The following is a 12,898-nucleotide window of genomic DNA, read 5'->3' on the forward strand; positions in this document are numbered from 1 at the left end:
GGTATGTTATGATTATCGTTTTATTGTCCAAAATCTCTTCTATTTATGGAGTTAATCAAAGATATTGCCTTCATCCCAGAAGCACAGATCAATTGGTTATCCCTGTATTATTGTGTATGTATGTCACCTTTCTGCGAAATTAGAGTAATCAGAGTTTATGGAAAACTGTACAAAGTTAGTTATTAACATCTTTGAAACAATCAAAGATTCACAGTCATCCGAGAAATAAACTAGAATAGATGGTAAATGATTACCGTAATGGGATTAACCAATAACATTTAAAGTATGGTAATGAATGTCGACTTCTAATTAACTTAGATCTAGATAGGTGGCGGCAGTAGTACAAGTATCTCGCATCTACTAACGAGATTACGTCGTTATCTCGAGGTATCCACCCGCATGCAATAGGGAATTCAACTGAAAATGACAGAGTTTTCTCATTACTCTTTTTAATTTCTCTTTTGTATTTGACGTGACGAAATAGAATTAAAAAGAATTCACCCAACTTGGAATTGAATCAATGTCGTGATTCGTTTGTCTGTTCAAAATTTCAACGGATTAGAATAAAATGGAAAGGTTTTTACATAATTTCATTCTGAATATTGGAAACGAATACTGACATTAGTAGAAATAAGATCAAATTTTGTGAACGTGTTTCACACCTACAGTCGACCAAATTAATCTTTAGTTAAAGGACACTAATAGCCAAAAGACCACTTCAAGTTGATTATTCATAAGGAATTATTATATTCTCCTTTGATTGCAATTCGAACACTTTTGGTGGAGATATGAATAGTAACAAGTTTGATAGATTACACTTAGACAACAAAAATGTTAACAAAAATAATTTTTGACCGAACTGAATACAAAATAAGAATATTTTTGGGCAAATTATGGGTGAGGAAGCTCATATTCTGATAGATACCACTCAAATAACTCAAATCTCACCAAACTAGATTTACGAGATCAATTTTTGACCAAAGTAGAATCTAAGAATCATGTAATTGAAGGAAATAACACATTTTGAGGAAAAACTTGAATTTTTTAACATATTATGGATTGATAGATCCTTTTTTGATGTACTTAAAATCGGAAAAGCAGAATATTACAAAAATTAACTAGGAAAACCGTTTGCTAAGAAATAAAGAATTGAAAGTATATTTTTAAGCAAATGATGGATAAGAAAACTCATATTCTAATAGATTCCACTCAGAAAACCCAAATTTCGCTAAACTAGATTCACAAGTTCAATATTTGACCAAATTAGAATCTAAAAATCATGTAATTGAAGGAAAAAACACATTTTTTGAGGAAAAACTTGAATTTTTGAACATATTATGGATTGATAGATCCTTTTTGATGTATTTAAAATCGGAAAAGCTGAATATTACAAAAATTAACTAAGAAAAACCATTTGCTAAGAAATAAAGAATTGAAAGTATATTTTTGAGCAAATGATGGATGAGAAAACTCATATTCTGATAGATTACACTTAGAAAAACCAGGATTTTGCCAAATTATATTTACAAGAATAATTTTTGACCATATTAGAAACTAAAAATCATGTTTTTACCAAATTATTGGGAAAAAACACATTTTTTGAGGAAAAACTTGAATTTTTGAACATATTATGGATTGATAGATCCTTTTTTGATGTACTTAAAATCGGAAAAGCAGAATATTACAAAAATTAACTAAGAAAAACCGTTTGCTAAGAAATAAAGAATTAAAAGTATATTTTAGAGTAAATGATGGATGAGAAAACTCATATTCTGATAGATCACACTCAGAAAACCCAAATTTCGCTAAACTAGATTCACAAGATCAATTTTTGACCAAACTAGAATCTAAAAATCGTGTAATTGAAGGAAAAAACACATTTTTTGAGGAAAAACTTGAATTTTTAGACATATTATAGATTCTTTTTTGATGAATTTAAAATCAGAAGACCAAATATCTCCAAAATAAACTGAGAAAAGCCGTTTGCTTCCAAAGAAAGAATTGAAAGTTTATTTTTGAGCAAATGATGGATGGGAAAACTCGTATTCTAACAGATTACACTCAGAAAACCAGAATCTCGCCAAATTAGTTTTACAAAAATAATTTTTGAACAAATTACGAACTAACAATCATGTTTCCACCAAATTATTAGAAAAAACACATTTTTTGAGGAAAAACTTGAATTTTTGAACATATTATGGATTGATAGATCCTTTTCTGATGAACTTAAAATAGGAAAAGCAAAATATTACGAAAATTAACTAAGAAAAACAGTTTGCTACGAAATAAAGAATTGAAAGTATATTTTTGAGCAAATGATGGATAAGAAAACTCATATTCTGATTACACTTAGAAAAACCACAATCTCGCCAAATTAGATTTACAAGGATGATTTTTGACTTAATTAGAAACTAAAAATCATGGTTTTTACCAAATTATTGGGAAAAAACACTTTTTTTGAGGAAACACTTGATTTTTTGAACAATAAACTAAAGAAAGTCATTTGCTACCAAAGAAAGAATTCAAAATATAGTTTAGAGCAAATTATTAATGGAAAAACTCTGATATTTAACACTCATAAAATCCAAATCCTGCCAAACTAGATTCACTATATCACCATTGTAATTTTTTAAACTGCTCACACTCCAATTAACATGAATGAAGATTTGTGAAAATTTAAGAATAACGAGAACGTTAGAGACTGGATGGTATGAATAGAATCACCATCACGATGTAGAAGCTTGAGACATTCTCAAAAACAAAGGATCGACAATCCATCTGTACACCAGGCCGACTGACAACGAGAAAGAAGCTTATATAAAAGAGTAAAAATATTTTTATGAGATGAAATATTTATTAATCATTTAGAAGCAAATCAATTTTAATCTAAAGACACGTAATACATAACAGATTGTATAACCCCACGTATCCACTGATGTTGCAATTAATTCCAATAACTATTTAATTTTTTATTACTGGCATTCATATACATCATATGAATGGATAAAATTTTTTTTCAGATATGGATGAAGAATCTCCTCCTGAACCAGCTCCACCAGAAGTTCCTCCAAGAGGTCAATCTTTACACGCTGCATCTCTGAGACGTCTAACCGAGTTCAGTATACCAGGAGAAGTCAAACCAATCAACCAGGAGTCGCATTTCTTCAGCCAAACAGGTGAGATTCTTACGAATAATTCATACGATGGAATTTATTATACTTGTTTCATATAATTCACAAAATTTTGATTATGTTTGACGTAATGAAAATTTCCGGAATAACTTCTTTGACCTACCAAACATTCTGTATATTTATCTAACTAAAAATCCGTAATTTCGGCAACAATTCTGGCGATTTTTTCTGAAAATTACGTAAAAGATAAAAACAAATAGTTATATCTTGTTACCTACTTACATATTTATGTGAAATGAGGAAAAAATCCTTTGTCCCTTATACATACAAACACATGTCTCCGCCGTGTATTTCTAGAGAAACTTATGAGAAACGGCGTTCTCAGAAATAAGACGTTCAATAGTTCTTAATAAAGGAAAAGGGACGTTGTAAAAACACATGGTTGTTCCCTATACGAATTTTTGAAAATGAAGGCTTTCATAAAATTCTCTCCCTGCTCATATTTTGTGAAAAAAAATTTGAAACATGAATGGAATGGTATTTTGTTATTAATGCTACACATTAGAAGGAAAAATATAAGAACTATATACGTGAATTGGTAGCTTTGTACAGCCCGAAAGTTTTTCGGCCAGAATCGATCTTATGATCCACTTGTAAATTGAAATCACATTTTACTTTGTACTGTGATGTACTGTATCCATTTTTTTTTCAGTTCAGATTTTTTCAGATGTTCTCGTTGGATGTGTTTTTTCTGCAATCGATTTATTACAACTACAAACAACGTAAAGCTCGATATTCTAATAAAAAGCATGTAGCAGCACTCTGTCTAATATAAATTCTAACATGCCATTCGACTTATTACGTTTTTCTTCGAAAATTTTGAATATTCCTTTGTTATTGTGGCACAGAAGTCAGTTCTGATTTATTTATTCGAGTTTGTGAAGTAATTAATTTGTTATCGGCATCCAACTCCAATCGAGAAATTCAATAAAACCTCGGATTGCACTCAAAATCGTCCTCTACCTACCTACACTCCAGTGTTTAAATCAAAGTAAATTTCAGTAAATTTGTGGTGATTATATCATTTATATTCGCTGGTAAGTTTTTCAAATGCCTTCTTAACTTTGCTTTTTTATTATAGTGCTCGCAAAAAGCTCCAGTTATCTTCATTAATTTCCTTTTGTTCGAAGAAAATTTTTTATAAAAGTTTTTATGTGAATTGGTATTTTCTATTTATTTATGCAACAGAACGAATAGAATGAAACATATTCCTGTTTAGTTATATTTTAAAAAAATATAAATTCAGTTTTTCTTATGCTAGATCAGAAGCAGTACTTTTTGTGAGCACTGTGATAAAGAAGCAAAGCTAAAAAGATATGTGAATAAGTTAATATGAACAATAATATTCTCACAAATTCACTGAAATTTACTTTGATTTAAACACTGGAGTGTAGGTAGTTAGAGGACGATTTTGAATATATTCCGAGGTTTTATTTCTCGAATGTTAGAATGTTCTAAGAAGAACGTAACAAGCCGAATGGCATGTTAGAGAATTCTTCTTTGTGTCTATACTGTTACTCTTTCATCAGTTCTCCAAAGGTGCTACGATCCAACAAACATTCGATTTTTCTGTAAACTCACAAAATTAAACAACCAAACAGTTCATTGAAAGGTTCAAGTTCTTCCAATCTTTTCCTGGCGTTGTTTTCCATAATCTCTTGATTTTTGTCCTACTCACTATAGAGCTACTGGATATTGATCTACAAAATGGCTTCCACCACTTGCCTCAGTCTAATATTCTGCTAGACTTGGAGCTTTTTTCGGTAGCTTCAGGCCGTGATTTCCTAAGTTACGTGATAGAGATAGATTCCGCGATTTGATCTTTGATCCTAGTACCACTTGTTTTTTTTTTCCGTTTCTCCACTTGATAGTAGATATAGAATAATAATGGTTTCTACAGAGTAACTACTTTTAAGCGTGATCTTCTAGTATCTAATTGTGAAGATAGGGAACTTCTGTGTAGATATCAGTAAACTAACAGTTGAATTAGGGGCTTAAAATAGTACAGAATGCAAAAAAACAAAAAATGGATGGTAAGTTGAGTTTACTTGAATTTATGGAGTAATTAGTACCACAACAAGAAATTCAAGGATTTTTCTCGAAGGTCAAAAAGTAGATTGAATAACTTAGATATATTCTATTTGATTGTAAATCAGCGCTCTTGATTCTCACTTCTTTTTTCTGTTTATGAATTCTTTATAATATACTCTATTATAACTTTAATGATATTTGGAATAATGCAAAGAATAGAATTTTCATCTATTTTTTAACCTTTACCAAATCCTAATGTTCCAAATCAAGGTCTATCGTCTCTTAGAAAGTTTCTTATCCAATTTTGATTTGTTCCGGAAACTCAAGACAGTACATTAAATGTAAACAATCCTTGTTAATACGTTAGGACATCTTTTTAAATCAAAAAACTTTTATTTTCGAATGATTATGAACAAAATTTGCAAGAAACGAGTTAATGAACTGAATGGAGGCATATTAACTTAGAATTCCATATCTTCTTTCGTGGATTAGGCGTAGTTGCCTGTTTTATCTTCGACATCCTTGCCACCTATCCTGCTTCAAGGTTGTCGCTCCACCTTTTTCTGGGTCTATAGAACCCATTCGTTGACGTCATCTATTTTGCACAATCTTCTGATGTTCTCACTTCTTTCCCTCTCCAGTAGGGTTTTTCTGGCTATCCTGCGTAGAACTTTCATCTCATCATTAACCCAATCGAGGCAGAGAGAAGCGTGAACACCATTTGGAAAAAGATAGAATTCCATATGTAAAACAAAATCTACAAGATTTTTATAATTTTATAATCATTATCTACTCCCATTTCTCTAATAATTCTAGCAATTCACGACTTTAGTTCAAATATTTTAGAGAACCAGCATTTTAGTGTTAACAATGTTTTGATTATCAACGTTGGGGTAGGAAAATCTGTTTTACTACCTGTTACTTTAACGGGATAATCGACAGGACGAATTATGTAAGCTTATCCTACACATTATTGCACTCTACAGGATGCAATAATCGTAATCATCATCATGTTTAATCGATTATTACAAAGTGCTGGAAGTGATAGTGCTAAAGTAGACAAACAAAATCGTTATGATACAGTAAATTTAGATTTCTCCTTAAGGTACAATCAATCTTGTTCAACATTATCGATTAAAGCGTAGTAAATAGCTGAAATATTCCCGATACACCGGGAGTTGAAATAAGATAATCCAATGTACCAGTGATAAGTTCAAACCAAGACACAAAAAGTCATCCTAGGCTCCCTCTTAAATATCAGATAACACTCTTTTTATCCTAATGAATGCTTCCTATTGTAAGGAATCCTTTCGTCCAAACCCCAATCAGTATTTTTGTCTATTGCAGTATAACATTAAATCACATGAACTTTTCTGATAAACTGGTGCCCATTCATACTTCACTTAATCCTGATGCCTTTTCAGGTGTAAGGTTTGTTGAAGTTGAGTCTAACATAGCTCCCTTTTACCCTGTGTTCTTATTTTATTTACTGCCACTTTATTTCTCCATTTTCTTCTATCATCTTAATTTCTTCTGTTCAATTCTTTTCTTTTTCGTTCGTGCTACATTTATCTTTCGTATTCATCTTTCCTCATCCTCACGACATGGCCTAACCATTTAGAAAACTTCTTTTTGTACTTCATATTTTGATTTTTTGTTTCTTCGATTTATATGTCAATATAGCCGTGGCTACTTTTTTAGGTATTTTCTATTTGGCTAGATACTGTGTCTTAATAGCTTTTGCCTAATCTTCCAGTTTTCTCGTTTATCTCTTGTTCCAATCTTCCATCTTGTGTTAGTGTCCTGCTAAGGTATTTACAGCTCTATACCTGCCCTATTTTTGCTTCTTCTAATTTACTCCAATGTTTCTTTATTTTCGGCTTTTTATAATCGTCTTATCCTTGAGTTCTTTTATTTTCATATTCATTTTCTGTAAACTGTCGTAGCATACTTCAATATTTTCCCATATTCTGCTATTATCACCAAATCATCTGCTCATAGTATCTCTGATATTTAAATATCTCTCAGTTTCCAGTGTCTGATTTTACACTGATTTTTTTCTAGATTTTCTTTAGTATTGCTTCTATTATTATTGAGTATATGTTTCTGAATGCACTCAGTAACGTGATTCCTCTATAATTGTTATAGTTTATCGTGTTTCCTTTCTTGTATATTTTCCAATATTCCGGATCTTTGGTGTCATATATTTGATACAAAATGATTTGTGATATCTCTGTTATTTTCATTTCTGCCGCTTATATCATGTGTTAGCTTTTCTTATTTGGTCAATTCCTCGTGCGTTTCCTAGTTTCAGTTCGTGTATTGCCTAATGTAAATCTTTTGTTGTTTGGGTTTCTGCTACTGCTACTTATTCTTCAGTCTCTTTTTGGTTTTTGAAATAAACGTAAAAGAATTTGGAGTTTGATATAGGGACCTAAATATCGCAACGTATTTATCTACATCCTTTCTATTCATGGTGGGAATTGATAAACACTGAGTCTTACGTTATTAATTTATATACACACTATACAATACACTTAATTCATAATAATTTACTTATAAATATTACTTTTACTAGTTTCTTCTTTTTACTACGACTTTTCGTTTAAAATTAACTAACTGCGCTACATTATGTACTTATATACCCATTTCAAAAGAATTCTCTAGATTTAGAACATAAAGAAACAAAGCAATTAAATAGATTTACTTGCAAATTATTTAGAAGAAATACTATAAATAAACCGCCCGCTATAATTAAAAGTTCTAAAAGGAGCTATCAAAGGCACTTCCGCCTTTTGTAAAAACGTGAAAGACGCCGCGCGAATTCACCTAATTCTCGAATTTCCATAGAAGCTGAACAGGGCCGGCGTAGAGAGCTTATTTCAATAACTTTCTTTCGTATAAGCTATATAAATTGGACGATTTGCGAATACTTAATTCTACTTTAACTGAAATATGGTGTTTAATCAAACAGGACTGGACCTTAAGACATGGGAATTTAAATCGAGAACTTATCATGGTATTTTGTTGTAACCCTGTATACTTCTCGTATAAATAAGAAATCGATATAAAAATTTTGAAAATTATTGTTGGATATTGTTATTGTGATGTTGGTAGAATTTTTTTGTATTTTTCTTCTTGTATTGTCGAACAAATCAAGAAAATATATAATGTTGTCAAACACCATCTTTTCTTCCAATATATCCAATTCTTTCGCCATCAAATAAAGTAATTTTTCGCAAGAGGCAACGGTAATCTTTTCCTCTTGAAAACGATAATGGTCCGAGCATTATATCTCACCTTGTCAATGGCAGTGTCCCCTCAAGACATGAGTTGTAGACGTTATTAAAATGAACGGAAGCTGCAAATCAAGTTCACAATAGCTCAGTCGGAGAGCGTAGCACGCTTTATGAGATCATTAGTTCAATTTGCAACGAAAGGGCGGTCAAAGTACGGTAAACCTTTGGCACTGATACAGAGTGAGACTTTGGAGAGTATGAGATACCTAATCTGCATATAAACGTAGAAAATCGATTTTCTACGAATTTTCTCACTGACTAATACAAATAAGTTTTGATATAATAGTTATTTATGTAACAACTGTAAAAAGTAGCACTTTTTCGACGAATGTAATTATTTTCGACAGTCACATGAGTCGAAAAAAGGCCTTTAAATACGAATTGCATACAATATTTTGTCTACTAGTGAGAATTTTATCAAAATACACAAGTTCCATAGTAATTTTCCTTATAAAATATATTAATAATAATATTTCTTGCCAACTAGAATTTTTGTAATGGGAACGTGGCAAATTAAACACAAAAGTGTACTAGTTTTTTCGAGCTTTCGCATACTTTTAAACTGTGTAGTTTCTTGTAAAAACATGGATTCCAAAATTCAATATTCAAATTGACGCTTCATAGATTTAATTGTGTGAAATATTGATTCTGGTTGCTATAGAATCATTATTTTCATTGGTTGGCTTATGAATGACGTTGAATTTTTATAGGTTAGACAAGTTTAGGTTGTTGTGAATGATTTTGAATACTGATTGGTTAGTTTATGAATGACAACAAATTTTATGGGGTATGGCGTTGAATTTTTTATAGACTTTGTTTTTAAAAATTTGAAAGATATTGGCCTGAATTTGGTATTGAACCCACAATTACTAAAGATATTTCGAATAAAACTTTCTTAGTGAATTATGTCTTGCACACAAAATGAACAAGTAAGAAATGTCGTTGTAGCCAAAACAAACAACATTTTAACGAGCCATATTCATAAACCCAAACAATTTTCTATATTTAGAGATCTATATATCCAATCAAAAGAAATTTTTGGAAGGAAATCCAAATTTCCAAATCCAAATAGTCATACCATCTGAGAAAGGTAATGTCACAATCATTTTTAAAGAAATAACAATATTTAGATTTATCCAAAGAACTAATCTACAATAATACATCATACAAAGAATTTACTAATGATGCAACGTTCAAAACAACTAATAATTTTAATAAATTAATAAAATCATCTAGAAGCAATGATAAACTAAGACCAGAAACACCAGCTTCACTTTTTTCAGACTAATCGAATTATCACGAAATTCTACACATAGCCTTCTGAAAGTTGATACTTCATAAACGTCATATGGATTTGGATATGGAAAATCAGTGGTTAGACAGAAGATAAATACCAGAAGCCGTCACAAAGAGAGATCGATTCTATTGGAAAGTCTTGAAAGACCATTCTAGATGGTCGAACTATAAATGATGGACAGCCAGCTCTTGTACAATAAGACAATGCTAAGCCATAAACTGTCGAAGTTACGTGAAATAGAATCGAAGAAATCGATGGTATTGAATTCCTACTACATCCAGTATTTAGTCCGGACTTGGCACAGTCAGATTACTATTTATTCATTACAAATTTTTTGGGTAGGAAAAATTTTAATCCAAAGGAGGTGTTGAAAATGCAGAAAATTTTTTTAGTGTAAACCTAAAGAATAGTTTCACCAAGGACTTAAAGAGATTTCTGTATTCGAATATTAAGGCTTTTTTGTTATATGATCATTTAATAACCAAAGAAATCGAAATTATTCATGAGACACTCTATAAATTCAAAACAATCATCAATTTCATTCTAGTTTTGAGAAATATATATCGAAGAGTTCACCATATACATATTCCTGTGATGAATACTAATTCGTGTACTCTTTGAAGGTTGTTACCTCTTAGCGAAGCATTAGAACTGATTGCGAACCTTGTCGTGTTCACCTCATTGTAGTGATTAGTTTCGCCATTTGTCGAAGTGGGTGAATTAAAAAAGGATTTCAGATTGGAACTGCGTAGTTTTTTACCTCGTCGGAGGGGTATGTCATTTTATTAATGCTTTTTTGTAATGGTAGAATAATGTCCGACAGGGAATGCGAACGCGGCCCTAGTTTAGAATTCCATTCGAGTTACTAGCTTTACGTTTAGTGCATGAATAATTTTATGAGGATATACGACGTGTTTTACAAGAAACTTTCAAAATGTTTCGAAATATATTTATTTCTATATGGATAATATATAAAGACGTTTCAGAAGCAGTCGCAGAATTCTTTTTAAAATGTATTCATTAATGGAAGAGTATTAAAATAATAGTGCATTTGCAATCCATAGACGTATCACTTTTTTCAGTAGAGAAGTTGAAACATTTTTTCAAGTTATACATAAGAGTATTTTCGTATGAAATAATGAATGCACTATTATATTTTTATCTTATTAACCTGCCTATCTTATATATTAAAAAAATTGATGATTTCCATTCCGAGTCTGTTCAGGCATTCTACCCAACCAATTTGCTTAATTTTTTTTTTCAATGAAAGGTATTGATGCACAGATCAGTCATCAACCATCGGATTTCATCTAATTTTCACCATTCGCAAGTTATACTCAAATGCGATTTCCCCCTGTACATTACTTATGGGAGTTTTTCACATACAAACGTTCTATCCTCAATATCTCAGGTTATATCCAAGATAGAGACTTCGTTTTGGTTTAAAAACACTGGCTGAAACACCTTCTTTCTTTTGAGTTTTTGAACACTTAAATCGGTTGAGTTGGAGAGGAGCTAGACGCGGACATTCAATGTGGAGTTATGGATTTTTGTAGGTTTTTGGCAATTTTTCTACATTCAAAGATCTATATCTCAGGTTCTAATATAGCTACAGATTTCGTTTTGGCTTAAGAACACTCGCTGAAACACCTTCTTTCTTTTGAGTTTTGAACACTTAAATCGGTTGAGTTGGAGAGGAGCTAGGAGTGGACATTCAATGTGGAGTTATGGATTTTTGTAGGTTTTTGGCAATTTTTCTACATTCAACGATCTATATCTCAGGTTCTAATATAGCTACAGAGTTCGTTTTGGTTTAAGAACACTCGCTGAAACACCTTCTTTCTTTTGAGTTTTTGAACACTTAAATCGGTTGAGTTGGAGAGGAGCTAGGCGTGGACATTCAATGTGGAGTTATGGATTTTTGTAGGTTTTTGGCAATTTTTCTACATTCAACGATCTATATCTCAGGTTCTAATATAGCTACAGAGTTCGTTTTGGTTTAAGAACACTCGCTGAAACACCTTCTTTCTTTTGAGTTTTTGAACACTTAAATCGGTTGAGTTGGAGAGGAGCTAGGCGTGGACATTCAATGTGGAGTTATGGATTTTTGTAGGTTTTTGGCAATTTTTCTACATTCAACGATCTATATCTCAGGTTCTAATATAGCTACAGAGTTCGTTTTGGTTTAAGAACACTTGCTGAAATACCTTCTTTCTTTTGAGTTTTTGAACACTTAAATCGGTTGAGTTGGAGAGGAGCTAGGCGCGGACATTCAATGTGGAGTTATGGATTTTTGTAGGTTTTTGGCAATTTTTCTACATTCAACGATCTATATCTCAGGTTCTAATATAGCTACAGAGTTCGTTTTGATTTAAGAACACTCGCTGAAACACCTTCTTTCTTTTGAGTTTTGAACACTTAAATCGGTTGAGTTGGAGAGGAGCTAGGCGTGGACATTCAATGTGGAGTTATGGATTTTTGTAGGTTTTTGGCAATTTTTCTACATTCAACGATCTATATCTCAGATTCTAATATAGCTACAGAGTTCGTTTTGGTTTAAGAACACTTGCTGAAATACCTTCTTTCTTTTGAGTTTTTGAACACTTAAATCGGTTGAGTTGGAGAGGAGCTAGGCGCGGACATTCAATGTGGAGTTATGGATACTTGTAGGTTTTTGGCAATTTTTCTACATTCAAAGATATATATCTCAAGTTCTAATATAGCTACAGAGTTGTATGTAGCCCTATCACGTGGGAAATCGTTCAAAAATGTCAAGGTAAATATTAAACCAAAGGGTAGTCTATTGTTTTATGAACAATGTAGAAATGATGGCTGATTTTTTGACCGTGCCTCGATACTTTTTGTATACCTTTGACAACATTCAACAAGTATTGATTGATTTTATGACGAAGCTATAATTATACACATAGTCACTGCTGCGGAGCAGTATGGGTCCGGACTAGTTACTTTTAAATAAAATAAGGTGAAGAAGTGCATATTTTTTAAAAAAGGTTTCGTTTTTTCACAAAATATCTCAAGAACGTTGTGTCCCTCTCGTTATATAGGCATGTGGGTTCAAA

At 31.6% G+C, this 12,898-nt stretch overlaps 1 protein-coding gene across 1 annotated transcript in view; it reads left to right on the top strand.

The window, feature by feature from the left end:
* LOC130446940 (teneurin-a) overlaps positions 1-12,898 on the top strand; it is a 556,419-nt gene that overhangs the window by 96,493 nt on the left and 447,028 nt on the right. The window contains exon 5 of the mRNA XM_056783483.1: positions 3,021-3,176. Within this exon, the coding sequence (XP_056639461.1) occupies positions 3,021-3,176 (156 nt within the window). The remainder of the gene's footprint in view (positions 1-3,020; positions 3,177-12,898) is intronic.

This window comes from Diorhabda sublineata, chromosome 7, assembly GCF_026230105.1.
Source record: "Diorhabda sublineata isolate icDioSubl1.1 chromosome 7, icDioSubl1.1, whole genome shotgun sequence".
NCBI lineage: Eukaryota > Metazoa > Arthropoda > Insecta > Coleoptera > Chrysomelidae > Diorhabda > Diorhabda sublineata.